General features: G+C 41.3%; 6 protein-coding genes across 20 annotated transcripts in view; 3 read left to right on the top strand and 3 right to left on the bottom strand.

The window, feature by feature from the left end:
- Nucleotides 1–308: 308 nt before the first annotated feature.
- Nucleotides 309–3,982, bottom strand: ccdc117 (coiled-coil domain containing 117). Of its 3 annotated transcripts, XM_069683030.1 has the most exons (6): nucleotides 3,759–3,982; nucleotides 3,277–3,396; nucleotides 3,092–3,142; nucleotides 2,713–3,003; nucleotides 1,816–1,962; nucleotides 309–1,225 (listed from the first exon to the last, which is right to left on the bottom strand). In XM_069683030.1, exons 2-6 carry the CDS (start codon nucleotides 3,369–3,371, stop codon nucleotides 982–984), a joined length of 828 nt encoding a protein of 275 aa, XP_069539131.1. In that variant the 5' UTR covers nucleotides 3,372–3,396; nucleotides 3,759–3,982; the 3' UTR covers nucleotides 309–981. The 3 variants fall into 3 exon arrangements, with proteins under 3 accessions (XP_069539131.1, XP_069539129.1, XP_069539130.1); XM_069683028.1 differs by having other exon boundaries at nucleotides 3,277–3,982; XM_069683029.1 differs by having other exon boundaries at nucleotides 3,092–3,139; nucleotides 3,277–3,982.
- tcn2 (transcobalamin II) lies at nucleotides 3,445–8,692 on the top strand. 2 transcript variants are annotated; one of them, XM_069683025.1, is made up of 10 exons: nucleotides 3,445–3,519; nucleotides 5,061–5,131; nucleotides 5,585–5,774; nucleotides 5,898–6,067; nucleotides 6,610–6,762; nucleotides 6,913–7,085; nucleotides 7,200–7,374; nucleotides 7,843–8,023; nucleotides 8,107–8,225; nucleotides 8,342–8,692. In XM_069683025.1, exons 2-10 carry the CDS (start codon nucleotides 5,074–5,076, stop codon nucleotides 8,401–8,403), a joined length of 1,281 nt encoding a protein of 426 aa, XP_069539126.1. In that variant the 5' UTR covers nucleotides 3,445–3,519; nucleotides 5,061–5,073; the 3' UTR covers nucleotides 8,404–8,692. The 2 variants fall into 2 exon arrangements, with proteins under 2 accessions (XP_069539126.1, XP_069539125.1); XM_069683024.1 differs by having other exon boundaries at nucleotides 5,582–5,774.
- An 834-nt stretch (nucleotides 8,693–9,526) lies between these two features.
- Nucleotides 9,527–12,574, top strand: dguok (deoxyguanosine kinase). Of its 2 annotated transcripts, XM_069683027.1 has the most exons (8): nucleotides 9,527–9,754; nucleotides 9,923–10,130; nucleotides 10,233–10,342; nucleotides 10,432–10,634; nucleotides 10,856–11,003; nucleotides 11,192–11,307; nucleotides 11,783–11,882; nucleotides 12,029–12,574. In XM_069683027.1, exons 2-8 carry the CDS (start codon nucleotides 10,016–10,018, stop codon nucleotides 12,053–12,055), a joined length of 819 nt encoding a protein of 272 aa, XP_069539128.1. In that variant the 5' UTR covers nucleotides 9,527–9,754; nucleotides 9,923–10,015; the 3' UTR covers nucleotides 12,056–12,574. The 2 variants fall into 2 exon arrangements, with proteins under 2 accessions (XP_069539128.1, XP_069539127.1); XM_069683026.1 differs by having other exon boundaries at nucleotides 9,527–10,130.
- A 406-nt stretch (nucleotides 12,575–12,980) lies between these two features.
- On the top strand, nucleotides 12,981–14,920 carry spaw (southpaw). Its single transcript, XM_069683687.1, has 3 exons — nucleotides 12,981–13,266; nucleotides 13,634–14,451; nucleotides 14,554–14,920. Exons 1-3 carry the CDS (start codon nucleotides 12,981–12,983, stop codon nucleotides 14,704–14,706), a joined length of 1,257 nt encoding a protein of 418 aa, XP_069539788.1. The 3' UTR covers nucleotides 14,707–14,920.
- Nucleotides 14,921–17,189: 2,269 nt separating this feature from the next.
- On the bottom strand, nucleotides 17,190–20,013 carry LOC138610240 (eukaryotic translation initiation factor 4E-binding protein 1-like). The gene is made up of 3 exons (XM_069682962.1): nucleotides 19,547–20,013; nucleotides 18,255–18,446; nucleotides 17,190–17,792 (listed from the first exon to the last, which is right to left on the bottom strand). The coding sequence occupies exons 1-3, from the start codon at nucleotides 19,680–19,682 to the stop codon at nucleotides 17,761–17,763; spliced, it is 360 nt and encodes a 119-aa protein (XP_069539063.1). The 5' UTR covers nucleotides 19,683–20,013; the 3' UTR covers nucleotides 17,190–17,760.
- A 425-nt stretch (nucleotides 20,014–20,438) lies between these two features.
- ank1a (ankyrin 1, erythrocytic a) overlaps nucleotides 20,439–27,993 on the bottom strand; it is an 89,748-nt gene continuing 82,193 nt past the window's right edge. For 7 of the 11 annotated variants that reach the window (XM_069682452.1, XM_069682451.1, XM_069682455.1 and 4 more), the window contains 4 exons: nucleotides 27,100–27,183; nucleotides 26,642–26,794; nucleotides 25,260–25,358; nucleotides 20,439–24,146 (listed from right to left, as the gene is read on the bottom strand). In XM_069682452.1, coding sequence (XP_069538553.1) covers nucleotides 25,287–25,358; nucleotides 26,642–26,794; nucleotides 27,100–27,183 — 309 coding nt within the window. In that variant the 3' untranslated portion in view covers nucleotides 20,439–24,146; nucleotides 25,260–25,286. Of the gene's footprint in view, nucleotides 24,147–25,259; nucleotides 25,359–26,629; nucleotides 26,795–27,099; nucleotides 27,184–27,993 lie in introns of those variants that run through there. The other 4 variants (XM_069682453.1, XM_069682457.1, XM_069682458.1 and 1 more) reach the window with 4 other exon arrangements.

Here is a 27,993-nt window from a genome sequence, read left to right as displayed (position 1 = left end):
TATTTTCAGTTTTAGAGTTGAACTGGTGAATAAAATCGTCCTCAGTAAAGGCTATGAGATGTCTTTAATTAAATGTATCCATGTATGCTATTAGATCTGAGTAACTGGTCACTTCTGGCGTTCCACAGGGGTCAATCCTTGGACCCTACTCTTCCTAATAAACTATGTATTGATAAAAGCACAATAACGTTTACCCAACAAGAGGATTGCTCTAACTAAACCCAAGTCACAATCATACAATGAAAACTAATCATGCCATGTAGACTCTACACAGACAATGTCAGAGTTTATTTAAAAACAAACACTCTATGGCTGGTTCCAATTCTGGCAAAGTACATATGAATATACAATCAAAACACTAAGGTGCATTTCCATAACTTCTTTGCAAATTCCTCAAAGCTTACAAATGGCGTACTTTCTAAACATTGTAGGAAGATAATCTTTCTTACACAACAAGAATAATTGCAAGCAGGAAGTCATGCTGCGAGCAAATATGAACACATGGGAGCAATTTTAACAATGCCCACAAGCTGAACATAAATAATGTACAAAATTCAGTTGCTTCCCACTGATGTTTCACTAATTCATATTTACAGAACATCAGTTGTTGTTGGCCTGGCTTTGGCAAAACTATGTACAAATTATTTTATTTCTAAGAGCAAAGCTTAATGCTGAATTTAATATAAAATCGGTTATGTAAGGCTGTCTACAGAACTTTTCAAAGTCTTGAGAACATTATGGTTACCGTGGAGATTTGAATGAATAACACTTTTATATTCCGTCATATTGTTACATCTTACATATAGTTGCATTTGATTATAGTCAAAAAACCTAAGATGTGTTACAAAAACTCCAAAACAGGACAGTATTCATGTTAAACCAAACTGACCAACTTTAAGTGGTTCTGAGTCCTTATTGTTTTGTTGTGCCTCCATGTCCAGTCTTTCACTTTGGCATGGCTTTTCAAGTCATCGAGAACTTTTACATTTCCATATCCTCCTCTCCAGTGCTATGGACCACAGGAAAGCTGTACACGGGAGAGTGTGTATCTGCAGGCGGACTGGCGGGGCTGACCGAACAGTGAGGGGTGGGAGACGGACATGGAGTCAGGGGTTGAAGAGATACTGTCTGTTGTTTTCGTGGCTTTTGTAATGAGCACTTTCTTTTCCGGCAGAAGGGATCGTCTAATGGCCGCCACAAAACCAACTCCATGCAGGAATGGCTCCTAAGGTAGGAAGAAGAAAGTGAGACAAAAAAAAACACCAGGAGGAACAAAAACGTGTTCCAAAGGTATTTTGAGCGGTAGGAAGATGAGGAAAAGGGAGAAGATGAAGGGAAGAGAGGGAAGGATACATCAGCCACACAATCAAGACAGCTGCTGTAATCATTAAGCCTTGAAGTGATGTGTCTCTGATTCACACAGAACAATGTAGAATATGTCTAAGATGCTGCTTTACTCTGGTCTTAAACCTTAACCTTTGCCACCAATAGCACGTCATGATCTTTTTAAGCTGCTGAAGAAATGGGAAAGTCAGAGATGGTTTCACCAGCCGGGGGCAACCACAGCTGTGATAAGAGTTCTCAGTACATTAAAAAACAGATTCCAAACTGGTTTCAAAATTCAAGTTATCGAGTCAATTCTTAAAATGTGTGTAGTTCATATAGAGATGTCTGTAATAAATCATTTTTGTGGTAGTGCCACCATCTATTAGCCCACTATTTCAACAAGTTGAATGTATTTTCATGTATGGTAAGGTAGACTATTTCCTACTAAGAAGAGAAGAACTGCCCGGTTGGTAATAAAGAAGAACTTACACAGACTGGGCTACTGTGTGGGGCAGGATGTCACTGATGCCACGCTGTAGACCCTCCTTCAGACTGTCAGAGATCACCAGCACTGGTCTTCTCGGGGCTGGCTCTACATCCAGATCTTCATCCTCATCATCATCCTCCAGTGTTATTCTGTGACACACCAATATGACAGTATTCAATTAAAGGAATGAACAGTACAGTATGTGTTGATGTCACCCCCACTGAATGTCTAAACAAATCTATTCTGACTGATATTACTAACAGACGACACATTTTGATAAATTAGAACTAGATCTCTTTTAAATAATTTTAATGCATGTCACTGTGCCACCAAGTTGGCGTCTGACAAAGCGATTTACAGCCAATAAAATACCTGTATGATCAAGCAGTTCATCTCCAGAAAAGCAATGTTACACTGAACAGACCGTTATATGCCTGGTTACTTTAAGGGGATCATTCGACCTCATTAAAGTCACTTAAGTGGATATTCTGATCTGTATCGATCGATGACCTCGGGAGTTGGTATCCCTCCTCATACATAAATGAAACAAAATAAAGCATCGCTTCATGTTGCATCTCGGCACTTTAGCTTTCAGTAGTCTGAAAACTGAAAACAATTCTTTCTTAATCTATTTATGCATTCAACAGCAATTCACCATTTTAGCAGCACCTTGTATGTTTTTAACTGCACCAGTGGCAGATACTGCAGTGACTCCTGTGCAGTGCTGCCAACGCTATCTACACCAAATGACTAAAAAGTGTTGAATTGCGGGGATAAGTATCAGTTTACACTTTTTCTAATGGATGTAGGATTGTGATGTGAGGCGTCAGTTTGACGTCTTATTCTGACTGATAGTTGGTAGTTTTTGCAACTTATTGCGCACCCTACATATAGCATACCTGTCTTCAATTTCCTGAAGTTTCCTCTGAGCTGCTTCTATCTCCATGCAGGAGCTCTCTGTCTCCGGTCGGGCCAGAGCAGAATCGGTCTGTGGCAAAGTCAAGGATTGAGACAAAGTCAAGGGCTGAGGTGCTGGACAGGGCTGTGGAAGTGCAGGGCTGGCTTGCTGTGCAGACAGAGGAGGGCAGCTGTTTGCTGTAGGCCAGTCATGGCGAGTGCTTGTGTTTGAGTTCTCTGAAATGTCTGATTCTGCCTCAAACATTAACCTCCTCCTTTTGGCACTACATCCCCTGAGAAAACAGTCGAAATTTAATATATGGTTCATATGTGACTATTCAATGCATTATCAAATTTTAAGTAAGATAGTCTCTTACTTACTCATCATCACTTCTCCTCCGGTGCTTCCTGAGGCATCTTGTCTCCCAGCTGCTGTGGGAGGCAAACACAAATAAGAACAGGGATGCAGCATTTCGGCAGAAGATTAAAAACATAACTGCGCCCCAAATGTATTTTTGACAAATGCATGGAGTGAATTTACAACCTCCAAATCATCAGCTAAGTACCTTTTGGATAGTGTAGCTCTCTGTAGGTGGCTAGACGTACTCGGAGGTCCGAGATCAAATTCAGGAAGGCTTGTGGGGCCTGAAAATGAATACATGGCTGGCAGAAACCCCAGTTCACCACTTGTAGGAGCAGAGTGATGCATGGTGGTCCAGTCGATGAAATGATTTGAAGAGAAACTGATAACTATACACAGATCTGATCTGGAATATCAGCATTGATACCAATCAGATAAGCTGACAAAGGTATGTCTGAAACCTACATGACGCATAAGAAGTTATAAATATGTCTGCACGAGGACAGCTGGCTTGTTAGCTAGCTAGCTACAATACCATTGTGGCTTTATGAAGAATAAAGTTACGGGAAAAACTGACAATAACTATAAGGTGACTCGGTAACGTTAATATACAATGACAGCTTCATCCCTGTGCTGAATTACAACTTTGCATAAGTTGACCTAAAACATACAGCGTTTCAGACCGACCTGTGTAGCTGCCCTGCCCCTTCGTGTTTTTGTTGTTGATGTTTTTGCTAGCTAGTCTCCGTAACTTCACATCGTTGTCCTATGGAACATTCCCACCGGTTAGTTACACAGCAACAACAGGCTGTGCGCCTCTTACTGACACAACATTAGACCAACTCCAAGCATAAATAATCCACAAATTAACGGTCTCTGTGGCGTGAACTGCTTTAAAGGTAGGCTGGGTTAAGTTGACGTAAGCTTGCTATTCTGAACGTGAGCAACGCTGGAACAGTCTTTAAGGTTCTAGAACGTGCGTATGTTGCGTTAGGTGAATTCTGGGAATTGAAGTTACAAACAGTGACATACGGTTTACTACAAAGTCTTTTTGGCGTTAGACACAAGGTAAGACAAATAACTAAAGCCTACTACGTGAAGTTTTTATTAATTCATTGACACCACTGATGTATGGTAAACACAAGTTGTAGCTACAGAGTGAAAATATATACATTTTTATTCGCCATTACTAGTGACCGGAAGACGATATACGTGGAGTAAACCCGCATTCACTGTGTCGGAATAATCGGAAAAATGAGATTCCTGCTAGGAATGCCGATTTAAACGCCCCTTCAAGTCGGAGCAACTCGTAAAGTCACAGTCAGTTTTGTAACTCGACTTGCCAAGTTGAGGAATTGAGTGTCCACGTTGTATCCATATCACAACGTAAAGCTCGTGAACACATCGGAGTTAGTAAAACAACTTCCAAATTTGGGAACTCCGAGCATCTGAGGAGCACGTGAATGCAGTATTAACAAAGATTAAAAACAGTTGACAAGATAATTTCCCCAAACTTCCTGGTTATTTGTGTTGGTGTTTAAAAGGACCGTCTTACTTTTCTCATCGCTTTGTCATCACAAAAGTCATGTGACAGTGAAATACTAGAAGCTGTTGTCTCTACGAGAGACCTCCTCACTCGGCTCTGTTTCTTCACACTGGACTCACTCTCTGAAAAGCAAGGCACTGTGCTGTTGTTTACCGCAAATTTTAAAACGCTTTCAACTTTATAACCAAACGTCTGTAACAATGATATATCAACCATCTTATTTTACTGTACAACGCTGAGTAGACTGTTTTCTTTGTTATATTTAGCTATTTTTGCCATTACTTTTTTATTGATTGGCGGCTTTTAACGTACCTTTCTCAAATAGTTAAACACTTTTATAGTAACAAGAGTATTTTAAGCTCCCGATTTTACAGTTTGTGTCGTTGTTACTTACACGCTTCAGTTGAATATGTCTATATATTTCCATTGTTTGTTTTGTTTAGCAGGTGGTCCAGAATGCTGTCTTTGGTCATAATTACAGCCCTCCTGGCTTTTACCAGGGGTAAACCATGTGGTAAGTTTTTTTTCTTTAAACATCCAGTTATTACTAATCATTAAAACCTGCTCTTACTGAATCTGTTAGAGCTCTAAAAAAAACTGAGTTACACAAATACTGACACTGGTCTGGACATTCTCTGATTTTGCAATTACTAACTGCATGAGTTTAAATGGCCTTCATATTGCTTGCTCATTGACAAAAGTTGTGTAATCATGAAATCTCAGAGAATGTTTGGTTTGAGCAATGAGGGCAAATTTGGATATTTGGGACTTGTTCACAGCAATGACATGTCTCTGAATTATTAAGTCTCCACAGTCTTTGTTTCCTGTTAATGTGACTGCTGATGCAGCACTTCTGGTTTTGTAATACCTCAAAAGTTCATGTTGATGTCAGCAAGAGAGGGTTACTGAATTTCTTTTTCTTTCTGTGAAACTTTCTAAAAGTTTTTGCTTTAATATTTTAAAGCAGATACTGAAGGATCCAACAGTGAGCTGCTCCTGTCACTCAGTAAGGATCTCCTTCGCTCTCTGGACGGGCAGGAAGGACTCCCCAATCCCAGTGTTCATTTGGCATTACGGCTTTCTAATTCCCACAACCTGGTCAAGGAGAGCGAACACCTGAACAGGCTGAAAAATCATTTGCACAATGATATTCAAAAGTACTGCATTTATTTACATAAGCCTTAAGTTGCCTATTCGTGTTAAAAAAAAAATCATCCTTTTTTTTCCATTTCATGTAACTTTTTTCACTAAAACCTGAAGTGTCCTGTGTTTTTTCATAGCTCTCTTTCCAACAGCCAGTCTGTGACTGGCCTTTTGGCGCTCTACACTCTGGCTTTGAAGTCTTCCTGCTACGACCTCAACACAATCACCTTCGCAGTCAGCGAAACGAGGGAGACGCTGCTGACGCACCTGAAGAAGCAGATGGAACTAGAAAAAGAGCACATCGCTTGTAAGTTTCCTTTGATCTTTTGGAGGCCAAGAGATGTCATAAACGTGTTCACCATCCTCTTTTACATTCATAGTTGTGAGTCACAATGAGTTCAAAGTTTATGTAACTAAGATATTTCTTTAGGAAGGAAATCTAAGACAAAATCCACAAAAAGAAAGTCCAGTTTGATACATGTTGGGCTGAATTCAGTCAATACAAAATTAAACCATTTAATATTTCATGAATTATATCTTTAGTTTATGTTATCTGCAAACAGTGTAACTACGTCTAATCTTATAAAAGCTGCTCTAAAGCTACTGTAGCCTTCAAGTTGACTCTTGAGTATGAATTTTCTGTATATTTATATTTTTATAAGTTTAAAAATCCTTTAATTAAATTTTAAGTCTATTCACAAATTAAATTCTTGACTGTTTCCATCTGAACTAAATCATAATTTGCAGTGGCATTAGAGAAAATAAATTGTTTTTTTAATTTCTTGAACTTTACTGTGAAGTCATAGTTTGATATAATTTGTTCTCTTATTACTTCTCTTCTTTACACAGTCAGCCACCGCCCTTTGACCAACTATTACCAGTACTCTCTGGGTGTGCTCGCTCTTTGTGCTAGCGGCATCAGGGTCAACAACCATGTCAGCAACAAGCTCATCAAGGCAGTCGAACACGAGCACTTCAGACATGGAGACACAGAGAGTACCGGTGAGTTAAACCTGCCTTTAATAAACAATATGGGAAAAGTTCTGTTAACACCACCACAAATTTGGAAGATGAGTCCAGTAATCCCACCTATTAACATGTGACTTTCTTAGTTAAACTCTACCCCTCTCAATTCTCCTATTTTCTCTGTAGATATGTATGCCATGGCTGGAATGGCTCTCCAGTGTGTGAAGGACGCTGGTTCACATGTGCACAACGCTGCTGAGCTCGACACAGCCCTCAGCAAGATTAAGCAGAAGCTGTTGGCCGCCCGTAGGACTGATGGACACATCGGTAACGAATTCAGCACAGGCCTCGCAGTTCAGGTCAGGATCTTTTTCCTCAACTTCTTTTTGTCTTCCTCTTTTCTCTTTATTGCATGAAAGCCTACAGAATGAAGTCTTCTACAGCTCACATGTTAATTATTTGTTGTGTTCAAGGCCTTGTTGGCGATGGGCAGCCCAGTTGCAGAGTGTGCTGCCTCAATGGAGGCCATGAGGACCGACGCCAGAGCCAACAAATACGAGAACCCCATGGCTGTATCTCAAATCCTGCCAGCTCTCCATCAGAAATCCTACCTGACAGTTAAAGTCAAGGAGTGCCTCGATGAAGATGGTATGTGCAGCTTTGTATTTACCACATTAAGCATCTTGACATGGCTCAAATGCTGTGTGAGCCATGATGTCGCACTGCTGTATTCCAAGTTTGCAAAGACTTCAAACATAGGATATATGATGCATTTATATTTTATTTTATAAGTCACAATAGCTAATGTTCCCATTGAACAAAGTCCTAGCTATCATTACTAATCGCAAGCTAAAACTACCATAGGAATAAGCCTTTCCTTATGTATTGTTTAATACTATCAACTGGGGTTTTTAGCTATGACGTGGTTGAATGCTAACATTAACTGTTGTCTTACATTAGCTTATCAAATATGTTGTATTAGCTTGAAATATTGGGCCTAGTCGAATGCTGAATGAGCGTGACATCCGAGAAAAATGGCTGCTAAGTGACTGAATTGTAAGGTCAGGTCGTGTCTCTGTTGTCTCTGTCTTAATCCTGCTGTGTGCCTTCGCACAGACACTCTGGTGCTGGAGCCCTTAGATCCCGTGGTGGTGTTACCCAGCACGACCAAAGTGGCTGTGATGGTGGAGGTGGTGACGTCCAGCGGGACGGCTGCTCTTTACCCTGTGGATGTGCCAAAGGGGAGCTCTCTGTTGGAGGCCCTTGAACTTCTCTCGGCGAAAAATGACGGCTTCACGTAAGAGCATGTGATTTATATTTACCTTTGTTATTGTTCCGTGTGATTTGCTGCATTGAGTTTCGTCTGTTGCCGTTTGTCAGATTTGAGAAGGAGTCCAGTCTGTGGGGACCTTTCTTGAGTGCGGTGAACGGAGAGCAGGCCAGACAGAGCGACCGCAGATACTGGCACCTCTCGTCTGACGGCACTGCTCTCAGTCAGGGTGAGGACACAAACGCATCACACTGGGATTAATAATAGTTCAGTGTTCAGTTTATGTTTATTATCTGTTGCTTTAATTTCCCTTTGGTAAAAGAAAAATGCTGGTTTCTCCCTCAGGTGTCAGTGATTTCAAGATTGAGGCCGCTCAAAAGATCGCCATCAAAAACACAACCTACTGAGCGTCGGTCACCCACAATGCAGTTTGTTTTTTACCCTTTTTGTTTTAACTCGTGATTATAGTGAAAGAGACGTCATTTATAAATAAATGGTTTTAGTGGCTTTACAGATTTTTTTTTCAATTCAAGCAGGTTTATTGTAATTTCGAACTAATTGAAGACACTCGAGACTCTGCTGTGAATGTGCTCAGTTTAGTGAGTAAATTTTATGCTTAATGATGGATTGTAAAATTGTGAAATGTTCAAACAAATGTTATACAACCTGTAACTGCACTTTTACAAATAAATATAGTTGTGATTACTTATTTTTTAAATGGAGTGCTTTGGATTCTGTTTATCTAACCACAAATTGAATTATAAGCAAACACATGAGTAAATAAATTCATTTGTTCCTGTAACCAGGCTTCTTTCTAATAACAATAGCATTTGTGTGGACTAACATTTACATTACATGTGTGCAAAGCACCTTTATTACGGCTAAATAATATTAATTTGAGATATAACAAACACAGAACACTTGATTATTTGTTTATGATTTTTTTTTCTTATAGCTGAGATGTTTCATGATTTTTCTTTCAAGAAATAAAACACTGGATGTCTTCAAAGTCACATTAGTGGAGAGAGAAAATAAAGTTGGGATAGCATTGTGTGAAAGTTACTTTACCCCACAAATATGGTGGAAAACTGCAAACAAAAATGCTTGTTTTTCCACTTAAGTATCATCACATCAAATGTCACTCTGTTGCAACATCAGCGTTAATATTTTTAATTGTCAAAAGTGAACATTTTTGCTTATTCATCAAAAGTTAAATTAGGTGAACAGAGGCACCGCAATGTGAAGTGTACCATTGCAGAGAATATAAAAACGTCATTAACCTAATATAAAGGAAATCTAAGGGCAAAACCCAAGTACTTCCGGGTTCATGACAAAACTTGCATGGATCGTCACCAGCATAAACTCTGCTGTATTTACAAGTAGCAATGTCACTTTATGCTTAACATGTGACATCAAGAAAGTATGCATTTTTGATGCCAGCAGTTTCTGTTCATGCGCACGGGATGCGACTCGTTGAAATGCTTTTATTGTGAAAGTACGCACACCGGAAGTACTTTATTGCTAATGTTTGTAGCATTTGGGCACCGTATGTCATTCATTTCTTGAACAATTTAATTTATCAAGTTTAAAAATGCGAAACTGCAAACACGTTAGCGCTTCGAGAACAGTATTGCCAACATATCGGAAGTTTTGTACGTAAGAATAATCGCAAATTTAGCTGTAAAACGATTATTCATAACGACAATCCCTGGTAGATCATGGAGAGGATGGGCGAGCTACCATGAGGTTTACTGAGCGGTAATGTTGACTCCTTAGATTTAACTAGCACTGAGTGCGCATGCAGATACATGTGATAATCCTTTTCCCGTTTTACCTCTATCTGACATAATGTCCTCCCTGTATCGATGCGCTCTGTTCAACCGTGTTTGCAACTCTACAAAACCAACAGGTTTGATAACGTTACAGGTCAGGAGGTTAGGAGTTAATACTTCTGGTCCACAGTGGAGGACACTTTTTGCTGGAAACACAGCAGGAACACTGACAACGACTAACCAAAGCATGGCTCATAAATCAGGAAGGCTCAGTGTTTCTTGCTCCAGGTGTCTGTCAGGTTCAACTTCAACAGAGGCTCGACCAGCTCGAGTGAAGAGAGTTTCTATCGAGGGCAACATTGGTAAAATCAATATATTTACAGTATTTTTAAAGGAGGATGTTTTTTTTGTGCCCCGCTACAAATGTCGGGTTAATGTGATTTCCTGTCCTATTATCACACCAGCTGTTGGAAAGTCGACCTTTGCAAAACTCCTGCAGTCAGCTTGTCTAGACTGGGAGGTGGTGGCAGAGCCTGTCAGCAAGTGGCAGAACCTTGAGAGTGGGACCTCCAAGGTGCAGACATCTCCTGACCTCTGTATTTTAAATACATTTACAAAAATGAAGAAGGCCATGCTGATAATCTCTGCTTGTGTCTTTGACAGGGGAAAGATGGCGTGCCCCCACAGCCGATTGTCAGCAACCTGCTGCAGATGATGTACCAGGACCCTCAGCGCTGGTCGTACACGTTTCAGACGTATTCCTGCATGAGCCGCCTGAGGACACAGCTGCAGCCTCCTCCAGCTCGCCTGCTCAGCTCAGAGGGATTACCTGTGCAGGTGTACGAGCGCTCGGTCTACAGCGACAGGTGAGCCAGTCAGGTCAGGACAGGAAGTAAAAATAAAAATCCAGGAGAACTACAGAAATCCGTAAACTCATGTTGATATATACTCACTATATTAATATTGCTGTTGATAATTTATCTTGTGCAGAGGATAGAATTTGTATGAAATAAAATGTACTTCTGTACAATTAAACTAAAGGATAAAATGCACTAGTGGAATTAAACTTGGCTCTCTGTCCTGTCAGATACATCTTCGCCCTGAGTATGTTTGAGCTGGGATGCATAAACTCCACAGAGTGGGCCGTCTATCAGGACTGGCACTCCCTCCTGGTGGAGCAGTTTGGACACCAGGTGGAGCTGGAGGGCATCATCTACCTCAGAGCTCCTCCAAAGGTAAGAACATCAGAGATTTCATGGTGCATTAAAGAGATTATTAATGTTACGACAACTCGTGAGTTAAAAGCACGTTTGCAGAATCTAATTTTTATTTTAATATTGTTACTGTAGCATTTAATCATCATCTATTACCCTATTTTATCATAAAGGATACTTAAAGAGCTTACCTTTGTTACCTCTTTTAGAAATGTATGGAGCGCCTGGAGCTGCGGGGAAGAGCAGAGGAGACGGGGGTGAAGCTGGACTATCTGGATAAGCTGCACGTTCAACATGAGAAGTGGCTCGTTGAGAAGAGCACTGAGTGAGTGCTAATGAGATCGTGTTATTTTTCCTCTTCTGACTTTTAAGTTTTGAAGATTTCCAGTGGCTGCTGAACACTAGAAAAATGACATGACCATTAAAGAGTGAAAAGTCTCTTTTGATCAGCTATAAAGCTTAGCTGATGAACTGTTTCCAGTGCACTCTAATAATACGGTGTTTCCTGTGAATGCAGGCCCGACGTGCACAGTGTAAAAAATATAAGGAAATCACATTAAACATGGATATTTACCGTACATGTATTGACCTGTGAATGATCAGACTATTCAATAAACCATCAGACATTGTAAAACAGGATGCTGCAGTCAGTCTCCTGTTTGACGATCACCATCTTAAATGCCTTCCCTCGCAGCTGTTTGTTGCTCGGCTGTGAACAGATGACGGTCAGCAGTGTGTGGTCTGTGGGCTGTAAGTGTAACGCAGAGTGTAACACAGCTCTGCTCTCTTGTTTTTTCCAGACTCCATTTTGAGAAGTTGAAACAGATTCCTGTGTTACAACTCGATGCCAGTGTTGAGTTTCAGAGGGACCCAGAGGTGCGGGAACAATTCATAACAAAGGTATGTTTATTTATTGCACCTTGATATATTAGCTGCTATACCAGGGAGCACCACAAGAGGGCCCCGTCCTAAAGTTTCAGACCTGATTTCTCATCCTCACATTTCTGTTTCACATATTTGATACATAAACACCTTTTCATTTACAGGTGAAGAACTTCTTCTGTTCTTTGTGAGGAGACAGCAGTGGGCAACAGATGAAACCAGTCACACCTCAGTCAGCCAAGCGTGTTGACTGACTTACAACTAAACACAACCGTCAATAGAGTGAGCTTAAAGTAATATATGTTTCTGTCTCGACTGGACCACAGCCTCATTAAGCACACAGGCCGAGTTTTATATGTGCAGTGTTAGTTCCACAGTCATGTTACTTCCACTCTTGTTTATTTGTTTGTTTTGAAGTTCATTGTTTATTTAAAGTTACTCCATGCATGGTACAATTTATTCCACTTAATATACCAAGAGCTATCTTTCCTAAACGATGATACACATGTCTGAGTTACTGAAGCACTTATTGTTGAGTGATTTTATAGCTGCCTAAAAAATAAACCAAATCTGTCCTTTGACGGCGATGATCTTCTTACACACTGTTTACTGAGCTTCATTTATCGTTTACTGGAACAAGTGTACAAGTGTTGTATTCTTTTGTATATAAATGAAAATAGCTTTTTAATTCTTTGTGAAGTTTATTAATTAAATGTGTTCTTGAATTTTCTTCCTAGTTTCTGTCTTTGTGAAATCTTACGTCCCTCCTGCCCCTGTTTTTAACAGAAAGGTGTTAATGGCTGTTCAGCATTTAACGTGTTATTTCTTAATGGATTTTTGCATTTCAAAAGGATTAGGCTCCTGAATGCATACAAAAGGCAGGACACTCTGACAGGACAATGACCTTGGCTAAATGTTTTCTTTTTTCCACCCCTGTGATGTGCTCTGGTGATCAGAGGGGCTGTTCAGATGCCTGGAGTGGTCAGGGGTCATCAAAGGGCAGCTGTCCACTATAAAGGGGCGTCTGCACATAGCATCATTTCAGCCCGAGACCAGCTGGAGGAAGGAAGCACATCTTTGCCTCTCTCAGTCTTACACTAGATTCTCCGTTTAAAAATGGAAGCTAGAGTCCTGACAGTGTCCTGCGCGCTCCTCCTCTGCTCTTTAGCAGTTGTTTCCTCCTCTCAGGGTCACAGGCATCACTCAGGCCTCGAGAGCAGTTTAGCTTTCAGAAATCTATCAGTGAACCCTCGCAGCAGATTCCCTCTGTACATGATGCAGCTGTACCGCTCCTTCAGGACGGCAGATTCCTCGTCGTCAGTACCTGTCGACACCGTTTCTGCACAAGGTGACAACCCGTCAGCACACAGCTCTGACTCCGTCCTCAGTCTGATGGCTAGAGGTGAGTAAACACCTTTTTAAGTATTTTCTTTTTTCCATTATAAACATCCCTGTCATGTGCTGTATGTTAGTTTCTCCTCTCTATGCTCCGTCCTGTGCTTGGTGCATTATCTGTGTTATCAGCCCCTCCCTTTTTACAACCCAGCAAGTGTCAAAATGCTTATTGGACTTAAAAGGCTCCCAGTGTTTTATGTGAGAGGGTGTGTATATTAGCCCTCAGACGTCCTTGCACAGGGGGGTTCAATACACATCCTGTCCTGGTCTCCCTCCCACTGCACTGTTTTGACATTTGTCCAGGGATCTGGTTTGTCCTGAATCAGCAGACTGCTGTGTGAATTTCTCATTTCCATGCTCTGTCTCATTTTTAGGTTGCCATCAAGTAGGTGAAAGATGGACGGTGACGTTTGACATGTCATCTGTCTCCACCAGTGAGCTCGTCCAGCTGGCAGAGCTTAGGATCAGACTTCCAGCGTTCTCGTCCTCCAAACGTGCCACAGTGGATTTATATCACTCCAGAGAGCAGAGCTGTGACCCGGACAGCACATCGTGCCAACATGAGCACCTTTTTCTGGGCAGCTTTGTCACCTCACCCAGCAGCACAAAGTCCTCCTGGAAGGTTTTTAATGTGACCGCTCTGTTAAAGTACTGGCTGTACCAGGGAGACAGGGTGTCGGGCCAGGAGGCCTCAGGAGAGCCTGAGGTGGACCAGGGGAGCGGAGCTGGAGATGAAGGGGAGATGAATGGCAAGTTTAAGAGTTTGGGATCAAAGCAAAGAAAAATAAACCATCCAACCACAAACAGGGCCATGATGGTGATCTTCTCCAAACATAACCTGCCGCAGGAAGGCCACACAGCGTACAGTCTCATTCACACTGTGGAGAACTCCAAGTATGTGACCACGGACAGAGTGAGCAGCGACAGCCAGAGTAGACGCCACAAGAGGAACAGGATGGAGCGGATGAGGGTGGTGGATGGAGGTTCACCTACAGCTGCTCCACCAGCGGCAGCAGCAGAGGCGGCTCAGAGGCCGTTGTGTCGGAGGGTGGACATGTGGGTGGACTTTGACCAAATCGGCTGGGACGAGTGGATTGTTCACCCAAAGCGCTTCAATGCGTATCGCTGTGAGGGAGAGTGTCCCACTCCTCTGGACGAGTCCTTCCACCCCACCAACCACGCGTACATGCAGGTGAGATGACGACTTTATTTTGAATCCTCTTTAACTCTTTATAAATTTAATAATCTCCATTTATTTTGGTTTCTTCATGTGAATTATTCTTGTATGTTTTAGAGCCTCTTGCGACATCACCATCCTGAAAGAGTGTCCTGTGCATCCTGCGTGCCGACGCGTCTCAGCCCGCTCTCCATGCTGTACTACGAGAGCGACGATCTGGCCCTGCGGCATCACGAGGACATGATTGTTGAAGAGTGCGGCTGTCACTGAACATGGACCATCACTGGTGTCACTGAAGCCATTATATAAAACAGTGACAGAGCATAATCATGAGCTTTAGATCAACGTATTCTGTATGTAAACAATGTTCACATATCTAATGGAGAGTGTGCAGTCAGGCCTTTATAAAAATGACTGTTTACTTTTAATGAATGTGTTTCATCGATACTTGGTGGTTCATAATAGTATGTATCTTCAGTTAGGAGGAAGCTCCATCATGCAAATGTTTTATCTATTTATACATGATCATGTATATTTGTACATAAAATATAAAGAATATCTATTAAAACATTTTATTTTGACATGATTGTTGTTTCGTGTTTCTTGAATTGCTTTTTTTTACTGTTTTGTTTTATTAAATATAATTAGTTTTTGAACATTCGATATTAACGAACCCTAGAACTAATTATACAATGGATATTAAGTGAAATTGAGCAGACATTTTGAAGAGACCACGTTTACAGATGGATGGTTTTCAAAATAAAAGTGCAACAAATTTAATGTTATTTAATTTTCAAAATAAATGTCACTCTAAGAAAAATGTATATTATATTCATACGTATATGGACATGACTGCACACACAACTTAAAAAATAAAGTACTTGAGAGTTTTGATTGCCTTTGAAGTGAGATCCATTAAAGCTCTCAGCAGTAGCTATTATACAGGATTAACAATAAACCTGTTCTACACAACATCTGTGACCAAAAGAAAAAACACTTCAAAAGGGCTCAACCTGCTCATAGAAACTCATCTATATCTTAATCCCACTTATCCTCTGTGGCTTGTGACCAGCTCTTAGTGTATTTGCCCTCCTCACCTCCAATCCACATCCCGTGCACACATCATCAGAGGTCATTAGTGTCCGGGCCGGCCTTCTTTTGTTGATTGTGATCAAACAGGCAGAGCTGAGTGGAACTACACAGAAAGTATGCAGAAGCAGTGATGGAGCAGTGGGCGAGAGAAAGAGCAGTAGCGTTTGTTTACTTTGGGGAGGGGGTGAGGGGGGTGAGGGGTGGTCAGGAAGCAGAGGTGACAAGGGGAGAAACAAACAGAGAGTAATGTGAGGGAGCGCAGAGAGTCAACGTCTGGATGCTGGAGCTACTGTGGAGGACGGACAGGGTGGACTGGATCTGATCAGATGAAACTGTTCAATCCACACTTCTACCCGAGACAAGACCAGACACAGCCCCCTTCACCTCTTTGATTCAACCGAGGTCTTCAGGGTTTCACTGAGTTAAAGGTTACACTATCGCATAGTAACCGTGCATTTTTAAGGCTTAATTAAGAGGCATTCATGACTTATACATCGACCACAATCAGTGACATTTGCAACAACGAGCCGACATGGAACCTTGAAGAACCGTTAGGAAGAAAACACAACACAAAGCAGCAGGAGCCTGACGTCATCACCTTAGTCAGATGTCAGTTTTAACACATTTACTCTCTCTAAACAAACATTTGTGTGCTGCTCATGCACACACACACACACATCCCACACACCATCAGGAACAACAAAAAAATCATGCCTGTAAAAATGAGTTTATATTCCTTAAAACTGGAACACCTTTTCCGGTAGCTCGATCAAATTAGAGGAGGTACAGTGTGTCTGATTTCTGCTACATAAAGTCCGGTTATTCAGTACACCAAAGAACAGGGACATTTATAGCCCACCTTTTTATTTGTCGTTAAATATTATTGTGTTAAAATAAGCTGAAGCAGGCTTGTAAAGGTAACTTAGATATGTCTGTCTCTGCACAGAACACAAAAGTTCATTCTTCTGTCTGTAAAAAGCTAATTGTCTAATTTCTTCTGACAACACATTCAGCACAGCAGTCTAACAATGTTGAAAAGTGAAGTGTAGTACTGCCTGAGACGTGTGGTGGCATCAAATCCATCAGTTTTTTTGACGAGTTTATGATAAACTAATCAAAGGTGACTTTAATTGAAGTCAGGAAATGAACCCATGAAAGCTTAGCAGTGAGGCATCACGGTACCTGCAGCCGAGGAAAAAAAGGAAAGTTGCATGATGACATGACCTCACGCAGCTCTTAGGGAGGAAGGACTTTCTCCCAGCTGTGCTCAGTCGTATATTGACCTCTCTTTAAACAGTCCACTGGCTGAGGTTATCTGATGGCCGTGAGCTCTTGGAGGAATTCCTCTGATACGACTGGTGCTGAATCAGGGGAGCACCGGACGTGTTAAAGGATGTTCAGCAGTAAAGACGTCTTATTTCAAAATGTATATCAGTATATGTATATTAGCTTTGCACTTTAATTCAGGAAAAATATAAACTGCAAATAACTCAGTTCTGCTCATTTAAGAAATACCTGAAGGCTTTTAAGGCTCTGTCCATGAGAGATGTGTATTCAGACCAGTGAACTGACGACGTGATGAACCCTGACTATTGTAAAAACACAATCCACTGACATGAAGGAGCAATGGTCAAAAACAGGACAAGAGGTTTTTGCTTTAATGGTGTTTGCTTTAATGCTTTGTCACCCTACAAACCGTGTGAAAATCTGTTTCAAAATTTCATCAACAAAATGATGTTTTACATTCTCTGATGAGGAACGTTTCTAAAGAGCATGAGCCACAAATTATAAACAATCTTGAAGGTTTCAAGGCAATATCTGAATAGAGGTGTCAGGAAATGAGTGGAAATAAAAGTACTAACCCCGCTCTGGAATGGTTATAAGTTTAGCAGATTAAATTCATCATGTCATTTCTCAGGGATGAGGCTTGGTTGGTATTAAGAATTTTCAGTGTTGATTTTAAACTTGTAGCCACTACAGGAAGGCACACTTTGTCACACATACATCAGGTTTTAGCCTCGAGGCAGACACACAAAAAGTTTCATTACAGATATGTTCTGGGCAAAGATGGATGGCAAGATGTATACAGACAGACTTTAAGACACTGGAGATACTGAAGGCAAACCTCCGTCCTCGTGGAATGGACGATGGGAAAAGAGAAGGACCTCCTGGTCCTCTTCGCAGCATCTTGTTGAAAAGTCTGATGTATTCACACTTGTTCCAGGACCATCTTTAGATGTCCATTTCAAACTGTGAGTCATCACCTTAAAAACAAACAACATATATTTCATAAACTGAATGCCTTATTATTAATAATTTACGATTAACCATCTCATATTATATCAAATTAACAGCTAAGAAACACATGTAGATCAGGCTATTTATTTTGAGGCCCTTTTAGTTACATTTGTTGGAATTTTCTTTTAATCCCGACAGTGATCAAATAAAGGAAATGTTCTGAAGTGTCTGTGGCCGTCACAGGACTGCAGTATCTCCCTAAATTCATTTAAACATCAACTATCATAACAGACGGAGAATGTAATCCATGTGAAAACAGCTTTATGATCTGATGGCTGATATTGATACATGGAGTGCGAAGGATTCATTACAAGTTAAAATCAGAATACTTTTCCGTGGCTGCATAATTTTACATATTAATCTGACACCAAATCCTTCACTCTAAATGCTGAGGCCATTCTTTGAGTGTGTCTGAGATGTGTGCGTACCAGTGTTGCTGCTGTCAGGTGCAGAGATGTTGTTGTTGTTAAGTAGTTGTCCGTTATGGGCCTTCTTGCCGACCTCTTTGGAGGGAGGACTGGTCACACCAGGAATGTTTGGCAGACCTCTTGGAGGAGTCTTGGCCACCGGAGAGCTGCGAACTTCCAGCAGGAACTTCCGGTCGTAGATGATCCTGGTACCTTTTGTGTGAGGAGGCAGGAGGAGAGATGGATGACCACCAGCTGCATCAATTGTGCTCAACTGTCAGTGGGACAGTCATCATACATATTATGCATGCAGATTAACTTAATACCAAAATTTGTTTTTAATCAAACTAAAATGTTATGAATGAATGTGTTTATTAAAGAGGGTGTCAGTCAGTGTTGCTTATTTAACCGGGGCTGGGTTCTGCCTGATTATACGAAATGTTAAAAAAATAGACTAATAAAATAATAGAATTGAATGTTGAATAGATGAGACACAGATATATTGTATTATATTGTATATCATCTGCCTTAAATACAAAGCTTGTTCATATTAAAGTAATAACAAGTGACAGAACTGGCAAGTTTAACTGAAATGCGCGCGCGCACACACACACACACACACACACACACACACACACACACACACACACACACACACACACACACACACACACACACACACACACACACTCTCTCTCTCTATTCACAAAGGTAGATGGTAATTGTACCACATGACCTATAAGAACCTATCCAAAGATGGCAAGTTATTGCTGTTTAGATATGATGTGCATCATGACTTCATATTGTATGGATAACACGTCTCAAAACCAGCCACAGACTAGTTCTGGAAACAACCAATCACGGCTTTAGGCGTCGGTGACGTATGACTACCACGTGCCTCATTGGCAGCAGACAACGGTAGGTGTCGCTATCGTCCAGAAAACAGCTGATAAAACCCACAATAACACCGAAAACACAAGTATTAATGAGAAAGCTGATGCACAGGTATATACATCATCATCCTCATGTCTACAAACGCATGTTGTTTATTGCTGACAAGCAAAAAAATGCTCTCCTCTCTTTTGAGCCACATTTAAGCTAGCGTTAGCAGTTAGCTTCAGCAGAGCTAGCAGCTGGTTCTGCACAGAGGCGTTTGACAGCAGCAGACCTCATGGAGTTAGCCTGAGCACTCCCTGCACTCAGTGACAACACAGCTGTGTAGGGAAGTGGACAATAACCCATGTATGACCGTGAGTGACAGCACTTCTATTTTGCATAAACATGATAATACATCGTGAAACAGCAGTTCGTACCGCCCGGGGTGGTGCTGAACAGAGTCCCTCCGGGAGTAGTGGAGTAGTCATGGGGCATGTGCGTTGCGTCGTTGATGGTCACCCTCCTGGCCGACGGGATGGCCTTGGCAGTGGTCTTCTGGCAATCAGTGGACATCTTCTCTTAACTAAAATAAACTACAACTAGCTAACTAAATAAGAAGTAACAGGCAGCAAGTCTTGGTTTTACAAAACAACAAAGCCACACCGTGCCTGTTTCAGATATTGCCTTGGCTCCACAGAATGGCTACTTTAGGATATATAAAAATAAATACCTCTTTTTCATAAGTGCAAATGATGAAAGGCAGTTTCTAGATTAGTCACATCACACACACACATACACGCACAGTGTCCAGGTTCTTTGTTAAAAGGACCTGAGCACACGTTCCTCCGCTTGCACTCACTCTCGACATGCACACAAAACAGCACAGGCTGCCTGCAGGAAAATACTGCCGAGCTGGACAAAATGAACTTACACTGCCCCCTTCTGACACATAATACCTGTGCAATGGCGCTACAGAGTTCAGCACTTTCTCTGGTTCAATCATCACATCATAGTTTGACTCAAAAGGCCCATTTAACAGATGTATGTCATCATGTAGAAGTGAACGGTCATCTAAGAAAATATAGTCTAAATGAATTAAAGTTTTAATGATCTTTCTGGAGAAACTACCAGTTTAATTGTAACCTTCACCTTTGAAAACGCAGCTGATTTTTTAGAAATGCATTTTTTAAACTAATACTTTAACTCTTACGTAAGATGGTATTATATTGAAATTATTTAGCAGGATGTTTATAGTAACACTGTTTAAAACTGCGTTATGATCAGTCGAGTGCACGTGTTTGAAACAAAAGTATACACACTCTACACAAAGACATTTCATTTCTTTATTAATTTTGTAAATGTTGAGCTGGTGTACAGAGAATATTGTCAATAGATGTCCTTCTGATTCGATTGGATTAAAAGGCTTTTACATTTATATTTTAAATTCATGTTTGACTCTCCATAACAATAAAAAAAAGCAAACAAAACAGGTTAAAATACCCACAAGACCCCTATTTATCCCCAGGTTGCAGGCATTACCCAGAACTCAACAGTCTCTTGGTAGCTACAGCTTTATGATGCTAAAAGTACATCCATAACATAACTAGAATCCCAGTTGACAAGTAAGGGTGCATAGCATTCTAAGTAAATATATATATATATTTTTCATATATTTCATATATATATAGCCTTTTATGTTAAAAACATTTTCTGTGCATGTGCGCAGTTGCATTCCTTAGTATTGAGTAATATGCTATTGCGTTAATAATGTCTTCAATCCATTCTAAAGGAATATACATGTGTTCTCTAGTTTTTGCAACAGTTAATATTTTTGCATGAACTTGGTGCATGGCATCATCTCAGTCGTCCCTCAGTGCAGAGCTGAATTTCTCTGATGTAACCACTTCTCCCTCTGCTTGCACTTAGATGGACTCCTCCTTTCAAACCACGTTCAAACTGTCACCATGTGCAAGCCTTAGAACCGGCTCACTCTTATTTTTGGTAAAGGGGGGGTAGAAATTAGGGCTGGGTTGTGTTGAGGAAAAATGCTTGTCATCTTGAAAGACTAGCCATCAGAGCCACCAAGCCTTCCCGTAAATCCATCCGAGTCTTTTCATCAGACCCCCCCCTCGCTCTCACCCTGACATCAGCAGTGGACTTATAAACAGCCCCTGCTTCAAAAACCAACCCAAACATACCAGAATTATGAGCTCTAGGAGAGCAAACCGTGTGATTTAACATAAGGGGTGATACAACATTACACTGCCGTGTAATCTCTACAGACATCCTTGTTTTTATAGTTATTAAAAATATAATAAAATAGAAATTATATCTGATGAAGGGATTTTTGTGTCCAAAACCCATTTGAGGCTTCTCTCTTTAAGTCTCTCCTCTTCCATGAGTCGTATGAATGTTTGTCATGGAAGATGATGCTCAACAGCAGATATTGAGTTGAGTGAACACCCTATCATCTACTAAAGTACAAAGCCAACACAGATGACTACTTTATAACAAGACAGAATACCAGGACCTTACATTCATCATCTCTGGCTGTGAAGCCGGACTAAACAAACACTTATTGATGATTATTGCAACGTTTTTGTGACTTACATATTTTTTCAATAAGAAACCATTCAATGTCTTACATAATGTTTGAAATAAACGCATGTATGTGTTTGATATCATGTGAGATGGCACACTTATTGAGGTAAATCAACTTTGAAAAGTATGTGAATTACATGTACACGTGTAGTCTGAGAGCTTCTGCTCTTTGTCCATTTGCAGTATTACTTTCTGTGATTATTATCACAAGTTTGACACATTCTGATACCCAGGACTGAATACGTGATATTCAAATCACACAGACAGACACACATACGTTAGGATTTCTTTCAAGGTGCATATGAACGTAAATAAGGTTTAAAAACTCTGACTAAACACACCTACATTCCCCGATGAGTAACAAAAACAGACTCTGGGCACTTTGCAGATGGATGGCTGGTATGAAGTCATACCAATACTTGCCCAATCTCAGCATAAACTTACAACTTAATATTTGTCTTCTCAAGAGACGCAAAGTGATTAGATGAGGGATACTAATGTACTGACATCATTTCTGAGTGGAGTGAGGAGTAGCCTAAAGCTGCGATTAACGGGCTGAAACCCGAGTTCAGGTATAACAGGAGCTATGATCCTAAAATCCTCTCTCACGTAAATCACACTGAATCACACTCACACAAACAATCCTTTCCGTTTGTAAGCAGTTATTGCTTCTTCTGAAGAACATTTAAGACATGAAAAAGAAAAACGACATAAAGCAGGAGTGAATCACACTTCGGGAAGGGTCAGGCTCACAGTTGCGGGTCAGTATTACAGTTTCTCTTCACAGTGATTGGTGACTGACTGTCTTTGCTACACTCCAAAGAAATGCCAAGGAGACAAACATCAAAGCTCAACACTCGACCCTCCACATCACACTGTCCTCTGACTCCTCGTCTTTCACCCAATCAAACCAGGGCTACATTATTACCACATTTTAGCTACTTTACCCGCGTCAAGTGACATCTTCAGGCGGTGGTGAGATGGTGTGTAAGTGCACCTCATGTGTGGCGGATCATAAACTGCACTATGAGGTCAATCAGACGCTGCTGAAGGTGAGATCCTGCCCCCTGCTGGAGGTGCACAGGACTGCTACATCTACTCTGAGAGGCTGATTTGAGGGGCGAGGGGGTGAGAGGTGGAGGTAGGGCAATAAGGGCAAATTTCAAGGTTGTAGACAGGTTTTTAGATTTCAGTTCAGACAGACATCTGATTAACACCAAACCTCATGAGGATACAGCACACTGGGGACAAGACAAGGTGGAGGAGTGGGACGGTAGAGTAGGTAAATCTCTTATGATCATCTCTCTCTCACCATATATTTCATCGTCACCCTCCACACAAGGAAAACTACTCTGGGGGAAGGTCGGGGAGGCAGGTTCACAGCAGAAACCTGCCTCCCAAAGTTCAACAACCCACAGAACAGTAAATGACCAACAGAACGTCTTCTCTCTACAGTTTGACATGTCAAAAGCAAAGGGTGGAAGCACATGAAAAGCACAAAGAAACAAACAACCTGACGCACAAAGATCAGACGTTTAAAAACAGGCAGAGCGACACAACATTTGTATGTTCTTGTACCCACAAAGATCTCAAGATATATAGAATAATATATAGGTTCAGACCGAGCGAACCAAAGGAGAAAAACAGGGAGGAAATTCTTATGTACCTGAAACAGCAGCATCAGTGGCATCGCATAGGGATCTCAGAACATAAACAACACACGTAACACACAGTCACGTAGAGCATTTTAGTGCATACGATATTATGTACAACACCAATATCCTTGGGTGATGGTTGTAGCTTTACTGGACTCTGACAGGTTTAAAACGAGTTTGTGACGCTCTTAGCTGGAAGAGTTTGACAAGAAGGAGGCGGGGTAACCTGTTGCCTAGAGATGATGTAATTCTCAGTATTTATGTCTCCCTTTTTTGACGGATAAACTTTCCCCCCGTTGGTTTAGAAAACTGGGCCAGTGATTGACCACACCCCACATTGCATGCCTGTCCCACACAGCAGTGTCTCCCCCCATCCCTCCCCTCCCTTGTATTCCCTCAGTATTTGTAGTTAAAGACAGGCCATGCGGCAGCAGTCACTCATGCTGATACAGATAACAGGAAGCACGTTTTGGTTGCTAGTTTTTTTTGTTTGTGTTTGGTTTTTGTTTTATACGAAATCATGCTTCTAGCCTAGTATTAGATGTTTTTTTTCCACGGTTTCTTAAAAAAAAAAAAAGGTAATAAAAACTACAAGTAAATCCGTGTCCTTCTCTTCTGGTGCGTGCTGATAGTCGGCAGAGCCGTGGTGGTCATTGGTGTCTCTTGCCCTTCATTTCTGTCTGTCTGCCTTTTTGTGTATGTCGTTCCTCCTGTCAGCTGCTGCTGGTCATGTGTCCATGTAGGATGGTTTTGGTGAAGGGGTTGAATCCTGCGGAGAACTCTGTGGAGAGAAAGAGGCAAACACACTGACTTAGAACAAGCCACGGATTTGTCTTCTAACAGCTCAAGAAAATCATCAGGAGCCTACAGAACAGGTGACATGCAAGCTGCCGTTCATCAGAGCAAATGCGAGCATTTTTAAGTCAGAGATCTATATGCTGCTTAGAAACTGGCCCTAATGCCTAACAATGCTGTTATATCTTTCTGTAAAGCAACTTATTATTCCTGCAGAAGCAGTCAAGCAAAAAACGGTTGGCAAAAGTGGTCTAACATCCAGTAGTTAGTTGCGTGAAATATCAGTAATTTTAGGAATGTCATGGCCTTTACGTTAGAAAGGGCAAGCCTCTCTCTCACACACACACACACACACACACACACACACACACACACACACACACACACACACACACCAACATTGGCTCCAGATCACAATTCACAGGACAACTGGCCTTGCAGCTTTGACCTTGAGAGCTGTCACATTACAAGATCCTTTTTGGTTTCTTGTTTTGCTGAGCGCACATTGTGCCAACCCTTTTCCAGCCTGTCACAACATGCATGAAGAAATTAACTGGCCTGACAACAATTACTGCAAAACAAGAATCATTTACAGTATTTGTATTAATGGGACATTTTAAACATTACACATTTTGTTGATGTTTTTTCATCATGCAAATACAAATTTAATTCAAACAAAAAATAAATGTTGTGTCCAATTTATTGATTTAAATTTGATGTGTTTCAGGAGACAATCCGCATTTAATTTCAGTCTTTAAGGTTATGAAAATGTAAAAGAAACAGATATGTACTTTCTCAAACTCATGATGTCAAATTAAACGAGTGGGGCATCGCAGTAAATTTCACCCCAGGTTTATTGGTTTCTAACTCCGTGTCACCTGAATTACTGCCGACAGAAACTCAAATCCATCTATTCTGTTTACTTATATTTTAACCATTAGTTAAACTGAATATTCAAGGTTCACTTTGCTGTGCCAGCATCACATTACAGGTCATTAGTACTGAATTAAAGGTACATTCAGATGCATTTAATCCAGAGAGACTGGATTAAATGGTCTAGCCCACAGGTCAGACGAGGCACTGTGGGTCAGTCCCGTACCTGCGGGGACGCAGCACTCAGTCTGCCTCACTGCTTAACTCTCCGCAGACTGGCACATTTCACTATCTGAGCACCTTTCTTCACATCCACAGTATCGGGCTACATCAGAGGGGGGGGGAGGGGGTTGGCAGCAGACGAGGTCAAAGGTTGAGAAGAGGTGGGATGACAGGAGCAGAACGAGAGGTCGAGGGAATGTTAGTAAGGGAGGGAAAAATAAAGGAGATGTGACAGGAAGGAAAAGATGAGGAAGGAAAATTGAACAACAGAGGAAATAGCGCCACGATGGGAATTAGAAAAGTGAGAGACAAATAAGTACAGGGAGAAGAAAGAGGGGAAGAAAAGAAAGAAATTATGTATAAACAATCAAACAAGGACAAAGTGATGGGTGGCAGTTGGAAAGACAGTTGGAGATAAGAGGGCATCAGAAACATCTACAGTCTTTGGGCTTCAGAGGAGATCTGTGTCAAATAGTGTTTGCAAACACATTTTCTGATTTATTAATATTCAGACGGATGAGATTTAACCACATAGGACTGAATTGTCTCGATGTGGGTAACCCCAATCCTCTACTTTTTCCTCCAGGTGATGTGAAAAAGTTTGTAAACAACATTTGACGCAGCTCTGCCTCAGAGAGTCTCGCATGTTTGAGTGATACAGCACACAGTCACAGTTGAAGGACTATAAACTTTAATGAAGGCAAAAAAAAGACAGAGGAGTCAGTCATTGAGAAAACTGAAGGGGACAGAATGGAAAATAAAACCACTGCAAGGAGCCACAATCAGTTCATTCAGTCATTAATACGCAGGAAACGAACACAGGAGGTGGAGGGGCAGCTTAGTGGTGACTAAAATGATGACACCCTGAATGGGCCGGTGAACAGCGAGCAAAAACACCACAAAGTAACCAGAGCAAAGTGGGCTCAGTTGTTCCTCTTGCATGCAGAAGATGAACATGAGGCAATGCTATTTGGGTGGAGATTAATGTAACAGAAGATAGGCAGTCAAACAACTAACCAACCACACACTCTATCTCTGATAGTGATGCAGGTCTGACACAATAAAACAGGCACTTTAAGACTTTTATGAGAACACACAATCTGTGTTTGGGCCTGTCAAACTGGGGCTCATGCAGGTTAAGCTACTCCAGGACTGAGAGGATAAACCACGATGAGATGAGTCCCCTGTTATAAACTATACCCCTCCTATGACATGGATTTAAGTCAAACAAGCTCTCATCAGATGGTGTTCAGCTGTCTCATCTGATCTGATTCAGTCCGTTCAGGCTGTAAGAGCTCCCTGCACATCCTAGCTAGTATCGCTGAGCCTCGGGTGTTGCACGGCCCCACAGGCCCACAGAGAGCTGCCTGCAGATCAGAAGCCCACCTTGCTGCTGTCCCGGCCCAGGATGGCGTAGCTCATGAACTGCTCAGCGTCAATCTCCAGCTCGTTGGCGTCCTGAAGAGAACCCTCCACGCTCACCTCCTGAACCCCCTCCTCACCTGAACCCTTCCCTCTGCGCACAACCTTACGCACAATCTATCACAGACGCACACAGGAGGGTGGGAGAGAGTGATGGATGGAAGCAGAGAGTGGGAATAAGGCAGTGAAAAGACAAGATTTGGTGAAATATAAAGAAATAGTTATGGATACATCGTATTTTAAAAAGATAAAATGAAATCTATTCATGATTTGGGGACATGCAGAATATCCATATGTGATGAACACTCAATGATTATCAGTTTAATAATCATTCTGTCAAGAGATGCTGAGTGAGTACTGTGACACTTACTTAAAGAGAAACAATAAGGAACACAGGATAAAGACACGTTGAAATGGCTGACCTTTTTTGTGACAATGTTTCCATGTTCATCGGTGAACTGTTCCTCGCTTACTTGCTCCCCGGGAAGATCTTCAACCTCGTCGCCCTGTGGACACAAAAGCATTTTGTATTGTTTAACAAGTTTATCTGAAGAAGTACTGGACTTACATTTTAGTGCAACCACAGGTATAAGAAGTTAAGTAAACGGGACATAAAATTAACACCCTGTAAATGATGGACTAAAGTATGTTAAAGTAGCCGTCACTGCAGTGTAATTATTCGCATGCCATAATCCCCTCCAATGATTGCAAACACAGATAAGTGGATGAACGACAGATGGGTGAGGGGTTGGGGGGTTGTTTATATAACTATGTAAATCAAACAGTTGGGATCAATGGAGTTCACTAATGTTTCTTAGTGACTCTTATAATTACGGCTCATGAGATTCATGACAATGCTGTTAAAGCCCGTCGTCATTTGCGGCATGTCTACACAGCTATTTATAAACCCAAAGAAAATCCTGCAGCTGCAGACGCGAGAACAAACGCCTGTCGAGCCCCGGAAAAAACCTGTCGCCGTTTGTGTGAGCGTGAACAGAGTGTGTCAAAGAGCTCATACGGCTTCTTTTATAGAACCGGAGTCCAAACTTGTTGAGCCCGAGACATCTATTTACATCGGTAACAGCAGCAGTTAAATTTAGCCACATCTGCACAGTAGTGTATTATTATGACTGTATTGATTTGTTGCTGAATTGTCATTGTTGTGTACACAGTGTCCTGATTTAAACCTCACTGACACTCATGACCCATTCCTCTTTAATGTACTAAACCCTGTCAATCATTTACCCTTATTGCCACAAACCTTTCCTGTATTCCTCCTGCGGTTTATCAAAAACACTGCATCCTTTCAGCCTTAC

This window comes from Semicossyphus pulcher, unplaced genomic scaffold (assembly GCF_022749685.1).
Source record: "Semicossyphus pulcher isolate SPU_LCO1_2020_fin unplaced genomic scaffold, fSemPul1.0.p SCAF_6, whole genome shotgun sequence".
Classification (NCBI taxonomy): domain Eukaryota; kingdom Metazoa; phylum Chordata; class Actinopteri; order Labriformes; family Labridae; genus Semicossyphus; species Semicossyphus pulcher.
This window is presented reverse-complemented; position numbering and strand designations above follow the sequence as displayed.